The sequence below is a fragment of the Chionomys nivalis genome, chromosome 2, assembly GCF_950005125.1.
Source record: "Chionomys nivalis chromosome 2, mChiNiv1.1, whole genome shotgun sequence".
NCBI classification, from domain to species: Eukaryota; Metazoa; Chordata; class Mammalia; order Rodentia; family Cricetidae; genus Chionomys; species Chionomys nivalis.
In genome coordinates this window covers 23192849-23216887 of record NC_080087.1, presented here as the reverse complement: position 1 = coordinate 23216887, position 24039 = coordinate 23192849, and the positions used below count along the sequence as shown (strand labels likewise).

General features: G+C 38.0%; 1 protein-coding gene across 4 annotated transcripts in view; it reads right to left on the bottom strand.

The window, feature by feature from the left end:
* The window catches only part of Epm2a (EPM2A glucan phosphatase, laforin), a 173582-nt gene that overhangs the window by 56045 nt on the left and 93498 nt on the right, over positions 1–24039 (bottom strand). For all 4 annotated transcript variants that reach the window (XM_057754348.1, XM_057754358.1, XM_057754339.1 and 1 more), the window contains one exon: positions 14636–14810. In XM_057754348.1, the coding sequence (XP_057610331.1) occupies positions 14636–14697 (62 nt within the window). In that variant the 5' untranslated portion in view covers positions 14698–14810. The remainder of the gene's footprint in view (positions 1–14635; positions 14811–24039) is intronic.

Genomic DNA, 24039 nt, shown 5'->3' with positions numbered 1-24039 from the left:
ATAAACAAAAAGTCTTATTTTGGTCTTATTCCATAGTAGCATATCTCACTGAATTTCAGATGAACATTGTGCTGTTTTCATTAAAATTCAATTCATAATTAAGCAATAAAAAAATCTACTCTCTAGGATGACATACTCCTTATTAGGCTATTTTGCTAGCTGAATACATAGAAAATTCTATTATGCCTTTGTTATTCAAGTAATGGAAAATGGTAAACACTTTCAAATTTCAAATACTAAATTATTTTATGTGTAATTGAAATAATGTCAATTGAGGTTTTAAAATTTATTTCATCTATAGAAATTCATGGGGTATAGTGTGATAATCTCATGTTACACATTTACAGTGGAATGAGCAAACAGTTAATATTTCCATTTTTATACTTTTTAATCTGTTAACACATAAAATGCCCCTTTATGAAACACAGTGTGATATTTCAATATGAATATACAATATGAACTAATAACGTCAGAGTAATTAACACCAGCATTTCCACTTTGTGTTTGAAGCCTTAGACTGTCTTCTTGTCATTCATTAGAATGGACTGAGCCATTGGAACTTACTCCTTATAGCAGTGTTTAGTTTGGGCTAGTTGTCCTCCCTCACACTTCCCAACCTACAGTAATCTCTTTTATACAGTTCAGTTGCTTTAAAAAAAAACTCATTATAAGGAAAAACACACAGAATTTATCTTTCTGCACCTGACTTATTTCACTTAATATTATCTCCTCTGAAATGGCTCTGTTTTGTTGCAAATAATAGAATGTTTTTCTTTTGTGGCTAAGTAATATTCTACATTGAGAACATATGCTTCAAAGAAGACTAAACATACCACCTGATCATCGCAACACCCACGTGATTGTCTCAATAGAAACACAATGGCAGTTATTGATCTTGCCAGTGAACTTGAAATCATCGGTTATCTATCTCATTGATCAGACACATGTAACATAAGAGGGACTTGTTTTGGCTCACAGTCTGAGGATAAGAGCGCAGCCCCTTGTGCTAGCAAAGCACAGCAGCGGGATCATAAAGCAGCTGCTCACGTTTTACCCACAATCAGGAAACAGAGGAAGACAAATGTCTATGCTCTGCTTGACTTCTCTCTTCTATAGAGTCTAGAACCCCAGTCCATGTGATAGTATCACCTACAGGGAGGGTGGGTCACCTATATATACTTCTAGAAGGTTTCTTTCTAGGTTATTTTAGAGGCTTTCGGGTTGGCAGTTAACATTGACCATCACAGGTTCCATTTTCTACTATGTTTAGAGATACTTCTCTTGGACTTGGTTTACCATACAAACTCCCAGACAGCTTGTTAGAGTGTGAGTCTGGGTAAGCTTAAAAACTACCAACATAAGAGACCTTAACTAACTCAAATACTTTCAGTGGAGATGTGGCAGACCCAAGTAAATTAACATTGGTAATTTCTTAGAAGTTCATATATGAGACATAGTAACAAATAATAATATATCTATACATGATACATATAATATATGTACTATGAAAAACTATTAACCCTCCTAAGAGTTGTATTGGATTGATGTATGGTAACCAAAATAATCATCCAAGCAATCCTTCCACATACAGCAAAGAAGATTTTATACAACACAGAGAAGATGGGGTGAAATGGAAGAATTCACATGAACTATTGTATAAACCATATACTCTGGTGTTGTGTGAAGCAAAGTCTGATTTTCAACAATGTATTAAATTTTATTTTTTAACAAAAAGTCTAAGACATTATTTTTTAGCATTATATTTACCTAGAATATAATGTTTTATATTATATAAAACATTCTTTTCTGTTCTTCAATATTATAACAATTACTAATAATACTTTGTTAGGATGAGAGAATAAGAATGCGAGGTAAATTAAACTTTTATGAAGTTCCTTATTTTATAAAAATTTAATTAACATGATATCTCCATTTTTTAAAAAATTACTCCTACTTATTAAATATTAAATATATTTTTGAGAGCAAAGTCACATTGCAGTGTAGTAAGATTTAAACAGGACTCTATGCCCTTGATGTGGTTGGGCCACTTAAAGAAAATAAACTCAGAAAAGATTCACAGAGACATACAAAGTAACTTAGCTGCATTAATATTTTCATAGACATGTATATTTCATGTGCCTCTACCATGAGACCATTAGCTTATGAGACAAAACAGATACCTCTCAAACCTAACTTCTGGGGGGAAAGTAGGCATTCAAAAACTATCCAAACACTGATTGGATGAAATTAAAATGATCCCAAGTCACCTAATTACCACAACAAAACCAGAAAGTACAAAGTCTTTTAAAGATGTGTTCAGATATGAAGCTCAATCCCATACTGTCTTACTAATGAAGAATCAAGGATGTTGTAGTAGGAGCAACCGGGGCTAAGTTTCTGGCTCCCGGCCGCCAGCACGGCTAGCTTTATACCCGGAATAATTACACGGAAACTGTATTCTTTTAATCACTGCCTGGTCCATTAGTTCCAGCCTCTTATTGGCTAGCTCTTACATATTGATCTAACCCATTTCTAATATTCTGTGTAGCACCACGAGCTGGCTTACCAGGAAAGATCTTAACCTGTGTCTGTCTGGAGTGAGACAATCATGGCAACTCCTGACTCAGCTTCTTTCTCCCAGCATTCTGTTCTATTTACTCCACCCACCTAAGGGTTGGTCTATCAAATGGGCCTAGGCAGTTTCTTTATTTAACCAATGAAATTAACTCCTCCATCATTTCCCTTTTTCTGTTTAAACAAAAAAGAAAGGCTTTTATTTTAACATAGTAAGATTACATATAGCAAAACAGTTATCAAGCAAGAATTAAAGTTACAATATTTATATCTATTCAAAGACTCCAGAAGAATACAATATTACCTAAGCAAACAAAAAGTAAGCAACTTCTAAACTCTAGAAATGACAGAGACATTTCGCTGCCTGGACAGTCACCCAAAGTTCCTCTGTACCGTTGGGGCATCAATCTTCAGCCTTCAGGCCCATAGTATCCAGCAGACTTTTCCATGAAGCAGGAAATTTCAAAGGCAGTTCAGTCACTATCTGCTGTGTCCTACAGAATGTCTCACAGACTCTCATAAATCAGGAACCCCAAAAGACCATCTCACCTTTAGGCAAGTTCAGTAGTCCTCTCTCTGTGGGTTCTCTGTGTCCAGTTTATGCATTAGTCCAGGCAAGAGCAGTTTCTTGCCCAAATGTCTATCAAACTCCATAAGGAGCCTCTTCGATGCCCATCTTCTTCTTGAAGTAGCTGGTACTGCCAGGAGCAGACGTGTCTCATTGTCCTGAAAAGTCCTAAGTTATTAAAATATTTAAATGCCGACAATGTAAGATGGGTTTTTGTTTTCTTTCTGCTGTTGTGATTAAACAGTTTGAACAAAGGTGACTCAGGGGAGAAAAGGAGGGATGTGAAGTATACTTTCAGGTCACAGTTTACCACTGAGGAAAGCCAGAACAGGAACTCAAGCAGAAGCTTGAAGCAGAAACCATGGAGAAGCACTGCTCACTGCTTAGCTTGCAGGCTCATCCTCAGTCCAGGGCCATCTGCCCAAGGCAGAGCACTGTCCACAGTAAAATTGGCACCACTACCTCAATTACCTATCAAGATAACCTCCCACAGGCCATCCAATCTAGGCAGTCCTTGAACCTAGATTCTCTTCTCAATGACTCTAGAATCTAGAGTCAAGGCGGTGTTGATGATTTAAGCAGACAAGAATACGATAGAAAAAGAGAAGTCAGGAAAAGAACAGCTGAGGACAAGAGAGATGAGAGGTAGCAGAGTGGTGGAAGGGGAGAAAACAAAGATGAGTCCCAGCCAGAGAAGGGCAGAGAAATGGAAATGAAAGGGGGAGATGAAGTAGGCACAAATGCGACAAGACAACCATGCTGCATAGTTTGTATATTTTTTAAATACAGATCCACATCCTGCAGTCCACCAGCTGCTCAAACTTCCCACTACTCGTTGCTGAGTGAGATGTGAACTAATTAGTTAAACACAGTTCACAGTCCGGAGGGTGCGTCTCTCTTTTTTTTCAAATCATATATCAGTAAAGAACCCCAAAACATCCCTCAGATACTTCTCACTTAGGTGAGGGGAGATTCTACCACTTATCTCTATTCTGAGAGTATTTACTTGCCTAATATAAGGGAATTTTACATAGAACAAAAAGCACCTTTGCTGCCATCTAAATATAATGATATTGTTAAATGGGAGCATTTGTAATTACTAACACAATATACATGTGATATATAATCAAAACTATGCTTTAAAATTCAGATTCCCTCTTTTTAAAGTGGGGAATAATAATAGACAAACTCACAAAGGAGCATTTTGAAATCTGATGTTCTGGTGTCCAAGTGTACTATTGCAGTCCAGCTCACAATTTTCAATTTTATGATACCACTGTCTACTACCATTTAATCTTTCACCATTAATTGGCAGCCTTTGATTTAATTCCTCTGGATTAGCAGCTGAACCTAGAAACCTCCCCAACTGTAAGCAGCCATTGTTGTGGCTGAGGACCATGGATGCACACACATGAACCCTGCTCTCCATCAGAGTGCTTGCCGCAAGTCCACAGCACCCCTGCCTTTGTTTTCTTGCAAAGAAATGAAATGGTACGAAGTCAATGTTATGACTGAATAAGTTAATCACTATAAATAGAATCTCTCTACCAGTTATTTGTCAGTACTTGTGGTTTGATGAGAAACTGTCAGAAGAATGTGGATATGGAACAAGAAAATGGAAGCTCCACCTCCTGAGTATAAAAGGATGAGGAGGCAGAAAGAAGCACATCTAGGAGAGGGCTCTTCACTGCTTAGCATCTGTTCTCACCTAAGGAAGGTTCAGAGAAGCCTCAGTTCTTATCCTGTAACCTAGGAGAACTATAAAGACCCCCCCTCTCTCTCCACACACATACACACACACACACACACACACACACACAAAGTCAACAGTTTTAAATATTAATATAGTTTAACTTGCCCAATGCAGTCCTTTAACAACATCTAATCAGGACAGATGTGGGAAGTCCTTCTGTGTATGTGTTGCTTTTATTGGTTAACGAATAAAGAAGCTACATTGGCCTGTGATAGAGCAGAGTAGAGCTAGGAAGTGAAAACTAAATTGTATGTTGGGAGAAATATGGCAGAGTTAGGAGAAGCCATGTAGTCCCGCAAGAGACAGATACTGGGTGGAAACTTGCCAGTAAGCCATGACTATGTGGCAATACACAGATTAATAGAAATAGGTTAACCAAAAATATAAGAGCTAGTTAGCAATGCGCTTAAGTGATTGGCCAAGCAGTGATTTAAATAATATAGTTTCTGAGTAGTTACTTAGAGTCTGGGCAGCCATGAACAAACAAGTGGACTCTGCCAAATGTAGTGCAGGTTGCGTTCCCACCCAGCTCCGGCACAGCTAGCTTTACACCCGAAATAACAACACACAAATTGTATTCATTTAAACACTGCTTGGTCCATTAGCTCTATCCTTTTAGTGGCTAACTCTCACATCTTGATTAACCCATTTCTAATAATCTGTGTAGCACCACGAGGTGGTGGCTTACCAGGAAGGATCTTGACCTGCGTCCATCTTGGAAAGGAGAGCTATAGCATCTGCCTAACTTCCCTTCTTCCCAGCATTCTGTTCTGTCTATTCTGCCTATCTAAGCTGCTGTCCTATCAAAGGCTAAGGTAGTTTCTTTATTAACCAATGAAAGTAATACATAGACAAATGACCCTCCTGCATCAGTTCCCCTTTTTCTGTTTAAACAAAAAGAAGGCTTTCATTTTAACATAGTAAAATTACATATAGCAAAACAGTTATAAAGCAAGAATTACAGTTACAGTGTTTAAAAGAATACAGTTTCTGTGTAATTATTTTGGGTAAAGCTAGCCAGGTGGCAGGACACAGCCCGCCACTCCTCCTACAGAGTGGCGCCCAACGTGGAGCAGGAACTGGGCTGGAACGCAGCTCCTACTACAGCCAAAAAGGACCCTCTACTTTCAGTCTGAATTGCAGGGCCCTACCATAATTCCTCTGTTTCATATATCTGTATTTAGGCAGAAAACAATACCTACTATGCAGTTAAGACTCCAGATAAAAGGATACTGTGTGTGTGTGTGTGTGTGTGTGTGTGTGTGTGTAAGTGCATACATGTACCTGCATATATATGTAAATCATATTTTTGGTGATATTCATACTTTCGGCAATATCTGTAGCTACAAATATTCTCCATTCCACTGTTCCCTCTGAACCAGTTTCTCTCCACTCACTGGGTCTCGCTCACTCGCAACTGTGGCCAGGACCCAGTATCTGCTCTGTCACCCTTGCCTTTTAATCTTTAGCTACCATGTGTGAGTGCATCTCTGCCCACATTGGCCATGTTAGTGCCCAGATTGGCAATGCCTACTGGGAACTCTACTGACTGGAACATGCCATGTAAGAAAAGAGCAAAATGGTCTACAGCTGATTATTGGAGATAGTCTAGCCCGCAGCCTGGAGCAGCAGCTCAGAGAATGACCAGGGTCGCAGAAGTTATTGATCTCATTAGTTATTTGCTTTCAGGTCATTTCTTGGTGGTACCCTCTGACATAACTTCTCTCTCCCTTTGCAGATTTGCTCTGCCTTTCCTCCCCAAACACGGAACTCCCCAGTCTACTCAAGATGCCATGGAGCTTCCCAAAAAAAGCAAGAGGTAACACACTATGTGCCTCGTGGTAAAATATAAAATAATGGAAATGGGCTAATTTAATATTAAGAGTTAGTTAATAAGAAGCCTAAGCTAATATACCAAAGAATATGTAATTAATATTAACCCTCCAGTGGCTATTTCATAAGCGGCTAGAGGAGCTAGGGAACTGAACCTGTTGGGTGGAGAAAAACCTCTCAGGGGACCAGTGTAACAGGAAGGCCCGCTTGTTTGCCCCAGCCACTCAGAACCAAAATAACCACATAGAAATTGTATTAATTAAATCACTGCTTGACCCATTAGCTCTAACTTCTTATTGGCTAACTCTTACATATTAATTTAACCCATTTTTATCAATCTGTGTATCACCACGAGGTCGTGCTCTACCAGCAAAGTTCCAGCACATCTATCTCTGGCAGCGGATCCATGGCATCTCCTGACTCTGCCCTTCTTCCACTCAGCATTTAGTTCTGTCTTCCCTGCCTACCTAAGTTCTACCCTATCAACAGGCCAAGGCAGTTTCTTTATTCACTAACCAATAAAAGCAACACATAGACAGAAGGACTTCCCCACCAGACCAGCAGAATGAAGAATATTTGTAGCTACAAATATCCATACCTGTTCATCAATTAAGCTAATATTTTTATCACAATTAATTCACTTATCAAGAATAAGAAGTCTATGTTATTTAAAGAGAAAAACTTTAAGATCTTGAAAAAATGATGGGTAAATATTTTATAACATAAAAATATAAAAAACAAAGATTTATCTTTTCAATATTAATTCTCAGTGAAGTAAAAAGTCGCAACAAGGCATTTGTGATTCCTAAATAGCCAGGGCAAGCCATTCTCACATGAAGGAAAAAAATGCAGATATGTTTGTTGTCTTTTATTGATTTTCTCCATTAATTTGATAATCTTTCCATTCTGTTCACCCAGAGAAGACTGCAAGCAAGGAATCAGTTATTTTAAACCAATTTAAATGGTTATTTTCAATAACTGTCAAAGTGATTTAAATACACCAATCCTGTAAAACCAAGATCAAAACATTCTCTGACTTGTTCTTTCCTAACATAAGCAGATCACTTGGCTTTCTGAAGTTACCCTGCCATAATCAGCACAACACAATTTAACTCTATCCTGTTAAAATCAACAACAACAAAATAGTACAAAGCTCCTACCTTATCACACCATTATGAGATGTTACTGAGATTTCTTTGTGATCGATCTGGAGTTACACAGAAAATTCTAGAACAAAGGCTAGCTCAGCTTGTCAAATATATTCACTCTGCCTTCTGAACTCATTTAACTGGAGAAAATAATTCTTCCTTGGTTGACATAGACACTGTGATATTGAAATTGGGAGAATATTGTAAAACTTAAATTCAGGAGTCATTCGTGTACCTTCCATTGGTCCTCGGTCTACATATGCTCACCTAAGCTCTCTTCTCACCGCTTCTTTTCTCTTCTCCACTTCTCTCACTCCAACTGTGCTTCAGGTTTCACTGAGAAAGTAGGAAGTGATCAAAACATGAACTTCTACATGTTCTCACTACTACAGCAACCTACTGCATCCACGCCCAAACTCTCTGCTTCCTCCATGATCACGGAGAAACCCTCTGTTCTCCTGGCGCCTATTCTCTGTCTCTGCATCTGTTTCTCGTCCCCTTTCTCCAGTTAATCACTTTTATCCCATCCTACGGGATCATTTTCATTAGCACGAAGTTGTTCTACAATAGATCATTTGGGGCCATCTTCTCTTGCTGCATATACCCTCATCTTGCCGCTCCCTCTTTTGTGATAAAGTTCACAGGTGACAGCAACACTCCCACACTTTACCCAAGTGCCTCGTGAACCACATGAACCTTGCTCCATTATTATAAAAGAATCCTCTACTCACTATCGTTCTTATAGCCATGACCTCAAAAATGACAGCCACGCGTTTTCATTCAGTCTCCTTGCATTCGCCACTGATGGAGACATTTGAAGACAATACGAAATCGTAATTTAAATGCCAGTGTTGTGGATAATGTACAAAACAGCACCGAATCCAGCTGCCTCTTTTATAACCGCACTGGGGCCGCAACAGCTCTATCAGCAAAAACTCACGTCTTCGCACACTTGAGTCGACAGGTGACTCCAATCTGGGGCCTTACATCAATAATATGTTTTCTTTCGTATGATGGTGTAAATATGTCATCCCAGCATAGCTGCATTTGTAGTGTGAAACATTTTACTTACATAAAACACAGCTTCAAACCTGAAAGGACATCTGTCAATAACTGGCCATACAAAATATGAACAGCACCATGAACAGCAAAAGGAAATCCTCAAAGGAGTCCCACACACCTAGTTAAAACTCAGTAGAAACCCTTCCCTTGTCTGAGGAAGCACGCTGCTTCCCCTTCCTTCAACTATGGATGACTGTAATCTCATTTTAAGGTTTAAAGAATCTCAAATCATTGATGTGATATAAATACCAGTTGAAACTGGTTGTCCTCCTTTAACCAATAATATTTTGCTTTTGAACTACAGATTAAGGGCAATACATAACTTTGTGGATCATTTCTATTTATCCCAAAAGGAAAATTCTTACCAAAGTTTAATTATAAACATGAGTAATATAAAAATGTTATTATGTAGGAGGTATTTACATAAATACTAAAGACAACTATATGCTGGCATTAAGCTGTGTATTTATAAACATGGCTTCTATAGGCTTGAACTGAATTGGTGCCTAGGGTCACACAAGTGAAGAAAAATATCATTTGGAGTTGGAGCGTTTGGTCCCTGGATCTGAAACTGGAAAAGCTGACATGACACTTTAGGTGAGCATAGCATGTTGACAAAATGTTACCTAGGCCTTCCCTCTTACATCATTAACCTTAGTCCATTTCTAGAGCTGCCTTTCGCAGTCAGACAGATCCCCATCTCACTTTGCACGCTGGAAAACTGATGCTAGCAGAGCTCCTACAAGCATTGTCCCACGGCCACCCAGCTGAAAACAGGAAACTAAGAGCAGAATACAAGTTGATCCTTACTTCCTCCCCAGAGTAATTAATCTTGTCATTAAAAAAATGCCAAATAAAACAGCATCTTAAAGTATACAAAGTCACTGTGCTGTGCTGTTTAAAAATAACTGTCTTATAATAACTACGCATTTTTTTCTTTTATGAAGCAAAGTCCTGTAAAGTATAAGAAGGCTTTTACAATTCATTTTCTAAATTATAACATGTCAAGAGTCTAAAGTGTTATGTTCATTAAGCCTAATTTATGTCTCTTGAAGTGTGTTCAATTAGCAATAAGCCTTTTCAAGAAACAGAAATTATAGCCCTTTACCACTAATGTTTCATTAAGTTACTTGTCTGTGTCTTTAATGCAAATCTGTGCTTTTGCATGAAAAAAAGTTTTATTGAAGAGGGAGGTGTAGCTTCCCATGTATAGCCTGAACATGGAAATATAATGCTAATAATTAAAAATCTCTTACTCTTGAGGGAGGTGTAGCTTCCCATATATAGCCTGAACATAGAAATATAATATTGATAATTAAAAACCTCTGACTCTTGAATACTGAGGGGCCAGGAGGTTCTTTTCTAAGGAAAATGCCTTGTTTCCCATCGTTACTGGCACAGTGCAATTTTATACTTGTTATCCAGGCTAAGTAGTAAATATCCCTCTTTTGCCCTCCAAAGCAACTTGGATTTACAAAACTATTTGGTCATTTTAATTCTGCTGTCATTCCTCTGTTCATCCACACTGGCCACTCTCCTTAACTGGACCTATATTCTCCAGATGCCCTATTGAAGAAAAAATTCACCCTCCATATTCCCACTTACATCTTCCTCACAGAGCTTTCTTTGAACTAAAATTTCTCTAAGCTGCATATAAAATTTCATTTAATGATAATTCCTCTACATTATAGATATGTATATATACATATACATATATATATATATATATATATATATATATATATATGTCTTCTTTGAGGATATAATGAGACCAGAGCAGAGGCCTCTGACAGCCTAGCAGCAGATGCCTTTACCCAATCAGCCATCTCACAAGCCCCTCATTTGAAAAACAAAAACAATCACACCCAACATTCAACTTAGTTTGGTTTTGACACTTAAAAATGAAAAACACTGTCTTATTGCATCCTTATAAGCCTGAAAGCAAAGCAGGTCTGCAATTTAAACAGTGCAGGGTTTGCTGTGGAAATGTGGGGACTGGAGGCCCCCTCTCTCACCAAATCATTCTGATCAGAACTGTGGCCAGGAAAGTGGAAGGCCTTGGATTTAATAGAATTGTACCTTTGTTATTTCCTTTTATATAGTAGAAATTAGTGCAAATTTAAACGAAGGGATTGGGACAAAGGACAGTATCAGCTTCTAAGTCCATTTTGACTTCCTTCACTTTACCTTAGTGTCTGAATTTGCTACAGTTTTAGGCAATCCCTTACAGTCATTAAACTGAGATTTTATTCTCCAGACCTGCTCCTTACAACATAACTTAGCCTAATAGATTAACTAGCATGCAATTGTTAAGTGTACTAATCAGCCATGAACTAGCATAAGTGACTGCTTTTTCATGAGAATAGAAAGATAAAAATGCTTATGAACAATGAAAAGAAATATGATCTGAACTTAGAATGCAATAAGGATTTTTACTGTATGGAGGAAATCAATTGAGTGTTTCTTTCTGTACCTTTTGAGTGAAAACGTTTTTTCTGAGAATATATACCATAAAAAAGTTCTTATTAAATATAAATATAAAACATTTAAATATTCATATTTTTAAATGTTATTTTTACAAAAATTTTTGTTGCTTAACATGAGTTCACAATATATATGTGGGAGTTGCAACTTTTATTAATTATTATTGTATAATTATCCATTTATTTATTTGTATGTGATATGGGAGCAGTGTGCTTGTTCCTCCTTGAGTGCTCATCATGCCTTCCCATACATGATATACTATGTGTTCAAACCATAAACTGAAATAAACCATTCTCTCTTAAAAAAAAAATGAAAAACACTGGAGGATAATACAAACTATAATAAATGCATTTTTACAGGTTATGACATGTAACAGCAGATTAGTTACCTAAGAATTCAGTAAGATAGATTTGAGTGTAAAACCAAGTTGCCTTAAGGAAAACAAATTCTACCTTTTGTCTAACGTTGAATACATGAACCATCATTTCTCCGCACCTCATGTACAGCTTGGTTACTGTCTGTGGAGCTGAAGAATGGTGATAATCTCAGAAGAGTGAAGACTCAAAGAACAAGAGATGCACTTGGGTGTAGAGAAACAAAACCTGCTCATGTCAGGCATTCGGTCAACACTCTCAGATACAAAAGCCAATTGTAGAAGAAGCTCATATCAACTACATGTGATAGCCAACCAAGTTTCATGTAATAAAAATGAGCAAGTAAGAATCATTAGCCATTTTTAAACTATGAAAGAGAAATATTTAAATAAAAAGAAAAATTAACTGGTGGGGAACAAGATCATCTTGGAAGAAGAACTTTTAAGGTATTGTAAGTACTGTAAAAAAGATTCATGAATACATCTATTCATAAACTAGAACAAACAAAAGTCACAGTAAGATTAAAATTCCCCAAATTAAGAACAAATATCTTTTATTTTGGGGGAAAAATACTGAGAAAGTTTCCAAAATATAAAGCAATAAAACCAACAGGTGAAGACTGTGGGATTTAAGAATGGAATGTGAATCGAAGGGCTGCAACATGCACCTAGGAAGACTCTTTAGTGACAGCCATCAAAGGCAGAAAGGGTGGTGAGGTAATCATGCCGTAGAAGGAAGTCTCTCAAGCCCAGGGCACGGCCCTTTGGAGGGCTTAGGGAGTTTTGTCCAGGACAGATGAGAGATGACCCACAAACACATCCTCACGAGGGCTTAGAACAGCGCAACACACGCTGCTTCTCACCCTCGCTGTGCTGCCTGCTTTCCCTGATGTCTACGTTGTATGGACACGTGAATTTGGAAGGAAGTATGTTTCCTGGTGATATTTTGTTTGTGTTTTAACAAATAAAGCTTGCCTGAAGATCAGAGTGCAGAGCTAAACCACTGGAGGTCAGGCAGTGGTGGCACACACCCTTAATCCCAGGATTTAGGAGATAGAGGCAGAGTGATCTCTGCTACTTCAAGGCCACCCTTGGCTACAAGAAATTGATCCAGTCTAAAAGAGGAACAGAGCACACACAAAAGGTGATCCTAGCACTTGGGATCCCTCGCTTTTAATCCCAGCACTAGGGAGGTGGAGACAGGAGTGATGTGGCTGGGTGGAGACAGAAATATCAGGTGGGAGGAGACAGGAGCTCACATGCAATCTGAGGCAGCAGTCTGAAACCCCCAGTGAGGAGCAATCAGTGGAGACAGTCTGAGGACAAGATTGCCCCTTCTGTCTGAGCTGAAATCCCCAGTGAGGAGCAATCAGTGGAGACAGTCTGAGGACAGGACTGCCCCTTCTGTCTGAGCACTGGTAGAGGTAGAAGGTCTCTAGTGGATGGCTGCACTGCTTCTCTAATTTCTCAGTTTTTGCCCCCTAATATCTGACCCCAGGTTTTTATTAAGAACAATTAGAATTAATGCTACAATGTTTAAAAAGAATAACAATATTCTCACATTTTGAAGAATTTGCCATCTTTGCCTAGTTCCTTTCTCTCAAGAGGTCTTACCGAAAGCAATACACTTATGAAGAACACACTGAAATAAACTGGAGAGATGGCTCCATGGTTAAGAAGCCTGGATGCTCTTCCAGTAGACCCAAGTTTTATTCCCAGCACCCACATGGCAACTCACAACTGTCTGTAACTCCAGTACAGGAATGCAATTCTCTCTTATGGCCTTCTCAGGCATGGACACACATGTAGTACCCATGTACAAATGCAAACTCAACACTCATACACATAAAGTATAACTTTGAAAATTTTTTAAAAGAACACACTGATGCCTCCTGCCTATTGGTATAAGCATTGCACATTCAACAATAAACAATATATAAGATTTGAAGACTGATTTTACATTTCAAGCAATTAAAATATGAAAGACATATTTACTATATTAAATATAGATTCTATATATGTGTTAAAATGCAAAAAATAATTACAATGAATCACAGGAAGCAGATTTGGAAAAAATAAAGGCCCAAAACCTAATATGCGCTCATAACGTAGGAAATGACAAAGCATAGCCAAGAACTGATAGATCCTGGAATACAATTTTCATGAAGGTAAAAAGCAGAATGTTTTAAATCTGTATGATAGAGATTAGAGGAAGGGACAGGAACAAATGAGGGCTGAAATTCACATTTGCAACAGAGGAAAATAAATACATTAACAAATAAAGGATATTATAGTATTTAAAATTTCACAGAGTGGTTTAACATTATCACCTGATGAGTGACAATGAAGGAAAATGTAATGAGCCATTGACCATCCTCTTTGATGGCTGCATTGTTGTTACGGTATGCATTGCTATTACAATATTTAAGTGAACAAACACATAAAAAATTAATGAATGATAAGCAAATAACGATCTATTTTTATGTTATATTTGAGAAAATTTATATAAGGAGACCACAAACATTTGTCTCCCTCCTGTATAAAGTAATTTAAATGATACAAAGTGACCTGGGGTATATTAGAGCAATCTTTATATCTAAGCCATTGAATCAGTAGATCGGTTAAATCACTATTCTGTCTAAATATGCTGAGAGCTGCATAGACATGAAATAAAGAATTCTACAGCAATCTTTCACACCGAGAACTAAAGAGCTCATGTACTGACACACTGTAATTTATCTGACCGAAGCACTGCAGTTTTGAACTCAGTAAATATTTCCATTGTCCTAACACTACCTCTCGTCCTACTTTGAAGTTTATAAACACGGCACTATTTTTACCTTGAATAATGCATGGCTTGGTGGCCTGCGATATTAAAATAGAAGTCTGTTGTGTGCTTCATTTCGTTGGTGTGCCCAGTGGCCTCAATCCAATGTCCTACTGGGAGACAGTAAACACCATCCACCAAGTTCTTTTCATTATATGTACAGCAACGGTCATGGTGAGGTCCATTTCCTAGAACAAGAAGTAACACACAGCAATTAAGTCAGTGCTTTGCTTAGGCAACCTTGAAATGACTGGGACAAAATTAATCGGAAGACGAAAATAAACATAAAGTAGTTTAATTGCAAAGTGAAACAGACTAGAGTCACAGTGGGCATTTGTAAAGTGCCTTATGAAAATCTTAGTGCCTGTGTTCCCTCTGAGTACATGAGTTTTAATAAAAAGCTGCTTACTAACTCTTTCAGACTCCATTGACCCACACAGTGCCCTACAACAAGCTATGGCTCATTTTATAGCCCAATAACTATTGAAACGGTTTAATAGTTATTAATATGCCTGGATTCCTTGTTATCTTTATGGTATGCAAATGAACTATTCAGGTCAGAAATAAAGTATCTTAGTGCCAATGCAAATAGTAAATACAGAAGTGAACACATAAATAAATAGTAAAATAAATGATCACAGGCAATTTAATTCACAGGTAAAATGTGGATTAGTGTCCCCTATAGAAGAGGAAACTAAGTCTCACAGAGGTTAATTAGCTTACCTAAGCCCTCTGAACTTCTAAACTCATGGATTATTAAACTGACTCCCACTGGACCCTCTCTTTCAGGAGCTGATGCCCTCCTGCTAATCCCTGCCCCCTTCATATGCACAAAAGACACAAGCTCCTCCTTTCCAATGTCATGGGGCAAAGGAGAAACAGAAAAACATGTCTCTAAAAGCATCATTTGCTTATGTTGCTGTTTTTTCCAATATCAACCCCACTACGACCTAAACGCCTGTGTCACCCCTGGAGTCCTGTGTTGAAGCTCCCCCATTCCTTCTCCATATAAGATCACAGCAAGTGGATGCTATCTGTGAACCAAAAAGCAAGCCTTTGGGGCTAGAGAGATGGCTCAGTGTTAAGAGCACTGGCGGTTCTTCCAGAGGACCTGGGTTCACTTTCCAGCACCCACATGGCAGCTTACAATTGCCGGTAACTCTACCTCCAGGGGATCTGACACCCTCGCAAAATACCAATGCACAGAAAGTAAAAATAAATCATTTTTTTAAAAAAGCAAAAAACAAATAAACAAAAAAAGCAAGTCTTCACCAGATGCTGACGATCCCTTCATCCTGCTTTTCCCTACCCTCAGAATGCTGAGAAATATATTTCTGGTTTAATCAAATCTCTCAGACTATGGAATTTATTATAGTGGGGCAAATAAGAACTGGATCCTTTATTTCTATGAAGATTAAAATTCATACTATATTATAATTAGAACTTACATGCTCATCTTCTTTCAAATTATCTCCTTTCTTATCCGACCTATTATGTAATATCAATAAAACAAATGTCTGTGATGTGTAGGAATAAATTGTACTTGTTATGCATATAAAAATGTGGAATCACTTGCTACTTTTCAGCTGAAAGTTGCTTAGCATAAAACTGGAAAACACTCCTTAACTAGTAGCTGACTCTCTAGATTATAACTGCCTCTTTCCAGTTAAGAGACAGAATTACTCACTTAGTAAATCATTACTGATCTTCCTAGACAATACTCTGCTCTTTTATCTTTTTTCTTTTCTCTTCGATAAAAAGCACTACACCATCTGTCCACTGAGTACCTTGATATTTGGTAGATAATAATCAAATAGACCAGCAACTCAACTTCGACAGGTATATCCAACAAAGAAGTGTACATAGCAGCACTATCTTAACAGCAAATGCTGCAATGATATGTTTACCCCTTCAATAAATATTTTATGTAGGTAATGTACAAAGTCATAGTAAGGACTTAGATATTTAACTTAAGAGCAATTAAAAATTTCCAGTTTTATGAGCCATATGATAAGATCACACTTTTATTCTGAAATGACTCTCTGAATATAGTGAGAAATTAATTCTCGAACAATGAAGTTGAGAGTCCAGGAGCTTGGTCAATGGCTCAGTTAGTAAAGTACCTACTTTGTCAAGCCTGAGAACCTGAGTTTGTTCCTAAGAGCTCATATAAAAAGCTGGCACAGTAGTGCATGATGTAATCTCAAAGCTGGGGAGACAGAGACGGGTGGGTCCTTGGGGCCCACACATGGCCTATTTGGTAAACGCCAGGCAAATGAGAGACCCCGTCTCAAAAATGAGGTGTATTGTGCCTGAAGAATGACATCTGAAGTTGTTTTCTAGTTTCTACACACATACACATACATGTACATTTGCTCCCACAAATGAATATCTGAACATATACTCACATGTGTATACACACACACACACATACAGAGGTATGCACACAAAGTAGTGAGTCCATTTAGAAAGCCTGCATTATTAGATTAGGAATGTGATGAGCGAGTATTGCTGGTAGAAATAAAAAAGATTGGGTAGACTCAGAAGGTAAAAGCTACTAGACTTTTAAAGAATCAGACATGGACAGAGAAGGAGGGGATCAGCGAAGACCTCTAAACTTTCAGTGAACATAGAATAGTACCACGTACTGAGAGGGAAGATCTGGAAGAGAATAGCTTGAGAATAATGAATTACGAGTGCTACTCAGGTATACAAAGGAGAATACCAATTAGAGCTGGAGAAAGGATTTGACACCCTGACTGAGGACATGGACTAAAAATAGCTAGCAGTCATTTTGAAAGAATGACATTTAGGCATATAGATGTGTCACTGGGAGAAATAATACATTCGCTCATTTGATGGCTGGATAAGGAAAAGAACCTTACAGGGGCATAGGAAGAGAGACTGGAGGGAAGGAGTGGGAGAAAGTAAGGAGGAACAGCCTGAGTTAAAATGTAGACTAAAGTAGACTAAAGTCAAGTGTGGTGTTAACAGTGGTCATATCTGGGAAGGAAAGCTCGACGGGGAAAATTATCCTAAAGAATATGAAGAGCTGCAAAGGAAAAAGGACAAGTAACACATAAAGGCAAACCTGTCAGAATTACACCCAACTTCTCAATCCAGAAGGTCCTGGGTAGATGTGCTGCAGACACTAAGAGACCCGAATGAAAGCCCAGACTATTATATCCAGCAAAGCTTTCAATCACCATCGATGGAGGAAAAAAAAAAAGATATTCCATGACAAAACAAACAAACAAAAAAACAGATTTAAACAATACATATCCACAAACCCAGCCCTACAGAAATCATTAGGAGACAGACAAGATCACCTGACAAAATTGGCAGTGTGGGGGTGGGGGAAGAAGGGAGGGTGGAAAAGAAGAGAAGGGGTAAAGGGGAGGGTTAAGGATAACTTGAAAGAATGGGATAGTTGAGATGGATGAAGGACAGAGATGAGAGCAAGGAAAGAGTTATCTTGATTGAGAAAGCCATTATACGGTTAGCAGAAACCTGGCTCTAGAGAAATCCCAGGAATCCACAAGGATGACCCCAGCTAAGATACTAAGCAATAGAGGGCCCCAATCCTGACTTGCACTGTAATCAAGCTGATGAATATCTTAAATATTACAATAGAACCTTCATCCAGCAACTGATGGAAACAGAGGCAGAGACCCACATCAGAGCACTGGACTGAGCTCCCAAAGTCCAGCTGAAAAGTGGGAGGAGTGAGAATATGAGCAAAGAGGTCAAGACCATGATGGGGACACCCACTGAAACAGCTTACCTGAGCTATTGGGAGCTCACCAACCCCAGCCGGACTGGGAAGGAACAAGCAAAGGACCAAACTAGTCCCTCTGAATGTGGCTGACAGTTGTATGGCTAGCGCAGACTGAGGGGCCACTGCCAATGACACCGGGATTTATCCCTAGTTCATGTACTGGTTTTTTGGAAACTTATTCTCTTTAGATGGATACCTTGCTCAGCCTAGATATAGTAAGGAGGGCTTGGACCTTCCCCAAAGCAATGTGCCTTACCCTCCCTGAGGATTGGATGGGGGTGGGGTGGGATGTGTGTGGAGGGAATGGGAAGAGGAGAGGGAATGGGAACTTGGATTGGTATTTTTTTTAAATCTAATAAAAAAATTAAAATTAATGAATAACTCATTCTTAGAAGCATCCAATATTTTATTATCTTAATAAAAAATATATTTCCAAATGATGACAATAATAGACTTATGAGGACTTAAACAATACCTCTTAAATACACATAATTATTGAGAAACTAAAATATAGATAAATTATAATGTTCAATAGAAATTCTAGCTATTGCCTTCAAAAGAATTTTCACTGCTAAAATTTGTTTTGGGCATAAACATTTTATGTATATATGTTTTAGACAATTTTACAGCAGATTTTTATACCTCACAACCTATGCTATAAAAATTAGATTACAATAATTAGAGCATCATTTAGAATAGAGTCATTGTTGTTTTGTTTTTTTAATTTGATCAAGGAAATGCCAAACACTAGTGATAAATTTTATTTAGTGGAATTTCTACATTCAGGATTATAGAGCAGATTTTATTTATTTTTTTTCTTCCAGAACTGGACATTTAATGCACACCAACATAAGAAAACTTAGAAGAACAAGGAGCAGAATAAACCACCGAGAGACTCTGGAGCATGAGGGACAGCACATTCTTGGCTTCTGTGTTGCACCCTTCATTTGGTTTGCATACCCAGACTTGGGTCTGAAAAGCCAGTGACCGCTAACACCAACAGGTACAGGCAAGAGGAATACAGCAGCAGAACTGCAGCAAGAAAAGCAGAGGGAGGACTCAGAAACACAGACCTCTTTCTTGTATGTGTGCACACAAGTCTGAGTTAAGTATGTTGTACGTTAGTCTACATTCATGAGTTGTTATGTTTGTATACATGAACTGTGTTTGTACATATGTGCTGTAGGTTTGCATATGTTTATGTGTGTTGTAAACATATTGTTTGTATGTGTGTATATGTGTATTGTATGTTTATATGTGCATGTTATATGTTTGCTTATGTATGTATTGTGCATTATGTTTGTTCCCATGTATGTTGCATGTGTGGAAATGTGTGCGCAGGTGCATGCACATTGGGTGCTTGTTATATGTTTGTTGTATGTTTGCATATGTGTTCATGTGTATGTTATATATCCGTGTGTATTGTATGTTTATATTCATGTGTATTGGTTGTGAGTGTTCTTATGTGTTATATGTTTGTGTATATGTTCATATATTTATGACTAGGCACATGAGTGTACAAGTGAGTTTGCCTTTGTGGGTAAGGAAAGATCTCTCACTAAACTTACAGCTTGCCATTTTGAATAAGCTAGCCAGCAAACCTCTGGTATTCCCCCACCACCTGACCCTCAGCACTGGATTTTAGACAAGCACTGGGAACTGAATTTACATTCTCATGCTTGCTCAGCAAGTACTTTAACCACTGTGCCCACTCTCCACTCCTGCTTTGTGTCAGTCACACACCACTGATAAAGCATGAACCTACACCCAACCACACAAGCAACAGCCATGTGTGATTCACCATTACCAGGCTGGAATGAAGCACCCCAAACCACTCACTAGGGTAGTACTAGAGGAGGCCAATAGAAGATTTAGACTTCCAACAATTTTCCTGGCAATGTCTGCAGATAACAGGTAAAATGTAAACTTCTACCTTCATTTAGTCTTAAGTAAATATCTCATTCTTCGCCAGTGAGTAAACCTAGTAGAGAGTCAGGATTGTCACCTCCTCCCCACCATCAACATGAAGGTCAAAGAGGGAACAAGAACAGGACATTTTCATGTTTCTGGGTGAAACGGGTATCAGTGGAAGCTTATGGAGACCTTATGAACACCCAATCATTGAGCAATAATGTAGCTGCAATCCCTTGATTGCCACTGGAGACCGAATGAGGAGCCTCAGTAACGATACAAAACCTTCACACTCCTACTGAAACAGTATCAGAGAAGTCAAGTCAAAATCCCAGAGTCTCATTAGGTATTACCCCACATGTTCAGTTTTCAAGCGTAAACAACCCACCATATCCAGAACCACGACAACTTCAAATTTATTTCTTAAGGAAGATGCTTGGTAGATTTTGACACCAAGATAACAGATTACAAAGACTAAACTATCTCTTCTTACCAATTCCAAACAAAGCAAAAATCATAAAGTCCCAGCAAAGGCAAATGATAATGAAAAGCAGAATGGAAACTTTATGACTGAAAAAATAATAGAGATAAAAACACAATTCAGTGGGTAAATTTAAGAGTAAAGTGGCAGTAAAAAAGAATTAGCAAACTTTAAGAGAATTATAGAGAATACTCTTCCAGGGAAAACAGAAGGAAAAAACAGATAAACAATCCTTAAAGACATTTACTACTTCCCTGGCCTGACTCTGTCCTGCGTGTCTGTTCCGAGGAGCAGTATGCAGTTCTCTCCACCCGACTGCTCTCACACCTCCACCACAAGGAAGACTCGATTGATGTGTACAGGAGCCCTCTTAGGCCTCAGAATCACCTCTTCAGTTGTGGACTGCAGACTGTCAAAGATCATCACTTTAAGGTGGGTAATGATGAGAATGAGCACCAGTAATCACAAAGAACGGTTAGTTTAGGGGCAGGGGCAAAAGATGAATCACACGTCCTAGAGGCAAAAGCAACAAACTATGAAGGCGGTCCAACACCATCTGTGATCTTAAGGCCGAAATGTGGTTCAGGGCCTCTGCGCAGTAGTGGGCAGCACCTAGCAGCTGCAGAAGGAGATGCAGAGTCTGAAGATGAAGATAAGAGGATGTAAAACTCTTAAGTATGTCTCGAAAGGGATCTGCTCCGGGAGAGGGTAACAGGTTGCACAGAAAAAAAAAAAGTAAAACTTGATAAAGATGATGAGGAAACTGAAGAAAAAATTCATGAAGAAATATAATATCTGTATAAGATATCCCAGACAGAACTGCACAAAAATCAAACCAAATGGAAAATACTGAAAACCATTAACACCGAGATCAAATTAAGCCCAAAGAGGAAAAGAAGAAACAAAGACAGTTCATATTGAGTATCGTCAACAATCCAGACTGGAGACTTCCAGTCTAATCTCAGTCCCCTTTCCTGATTGGCCCACCATTCCCCCTTGCGGACTGGAAGCAATCTCTTGTCTTCCTAAAGCATTTTTCTTTCACTCTTGTGGTGCAGAGCACTTTACTGCTTTCTACACTTGTGCTTATGCCTCATCTCTGACCATGTTTTAATGCCTTTATATCCTTTAGCTGCTTAATAAATGTTTGCATGAACCAAAAAACTAAATAAAAAGATGTTTACTACTATAACAAAATATTTAACATTCATACAAGATAAAGAAAAAATGACATTGAGCAAAACACTTGAATAGATAATACCTCAAAACTTGTGAAATTTGTCAAGAAACAAATACAGATTTAAGAAGCCTAGCCAGAGTAATCAAAAGAAATACCTAAGGCACATTGTCTGAAAATTAGCAACAGACAATTTTAAAAGTAGCCAGAGAACAATAATAAAAGCAGTTCCAGCATGGGGTGTATGCTACCTTATATCTCAGAAGTTTGCACTGGGATGTGGAGGCAGGAAGAACTCAAAGTCATCCTTGCTACAAGAGACAGGAAATAAGAGAGAGAGGAAGGAAAAAGCTGCTCCAATGTCAGCAAATTTACCATTCGAAGCCCCACAGGCCAAAAGATGTAAAATGTTTCAAGCGCTGAAAGAAAACTATTCACCAGAAATCTCCTGTTCAGGAAATCCATTCTCCAGAAACAAAGAAAAAAATCAAAACAATGATCAATGAAATAAATCTAAGAAATTTTCTTGCTAGTTGAACTACTTTTAAAACTGACAAATAGAGGGTCAGGAGAAGGCAAGGCATGTGGTGAGAGCCTTTAATATCAGCACTCAGCAGGCAGATGCAGGTAGATTTCTTTGAGTTCAAGGCTAGCCTGGTCTATGGGTCTATCTATATGGTGAATTCCAGGCTGACCAAAACTACACAGTGAGACCCTGGCTTTAGATAGATAGATAGATAGATAGATAGATAGATAGATAGATAGATAGATAGATAGATAGATAGATAGATAGATAGATAGATAAATATAAATATATCTGGGTATGTCAAGTATTTATTAATTTATTATTATTCATTTAAAATAAATAAACATGCAAACATTTCATAAGGTTGGAATAAAGACAAACCAGTCTGTATTACTGCTTAAAATATAGAAAAGAAATAGTTAAACTAATGAAGCACCTACTTCCTCAGGATGTATTTGGTCATCACTGTTTTTGTTGATTAGGTAATTTTAAAGAAAGTGGGGACTGATCCCAAATGCAGAAAGAAGAAACCCCAGAATAAACTCATTATTTTAGAAACCTGAAGACTCAAGTTAAAGTAAGTTTAGTTTTTGTAAACTGAAATTATGTTGGATAAGCATTATGTATTTGGTAAATGTAGACTTCCTAAGCAAAATAAAACCTATTTATTATTCATGCTATTTGTTTAAATATATCCTCCCTGGAATTTAATTACTTACAGTTTTCTCTTCCAACATATGAACATAAATCCTGAACCAAACACATTAATCTCTAATTTTAGCTATTAATTCACTCCATCTGTCCCTACTTCAGAAACTATTAGTGAATAAAATGGCAAAACACAGGGAGACTTACAAACTCTTTGATTTTGCAATATTGTTCTAATGGCAAAAAAAAAATGCAGAAAACAAACATTTGAGATGAGTTTGCCAACTGATTGCTCTTGGAAAGAGTGGGTCAGGCTGCAGCAGACGGCAGTAAACTGTGACAATAGAAAGCAGTTGACTTTGGTTGCAGTGATGGAGAGAGCTTGCCTGTCCCATGTAATAGGATAACAGGCTAAGGTGAAATTAAAAGAAAAAACAGAGAAAGCTGTGCAGAGGTCAAAGAGAAGAATATGTTAGAGCCGAAAGAAAGAAGCAGAAATCTAGTTAGCAAAGTGTCTAAGGTAGAAGGGGACACCAAACACTCTGGCTGTGAGGCCACCAAAGATAAACAGTTCAGGGCAAGCACAGTAGTGTTTAATTTGATGCTATCTGCACTTGTAATTATCCTCTCTAAACTTCATCACAACCCATTATGTTTCCACACAGAATTCAGATGTGAAGAGAAAATAGACGGTTACACTAACGATAATTTATTTAATAACTGAAATTTTTGTTTATGTTGACTTTCTATAGGCAAAGCTACAAGAAATCATATTTGCCAGACTGAGCAGTATCAAAACAATAAAGCCAAGTAAGGCTCTGAGGATATAAACCCTTCTTACTATGCAGGCATCCAGAGAGGGTTTCCATCCTACCTCGCCAGTAGGATCAGAGAGC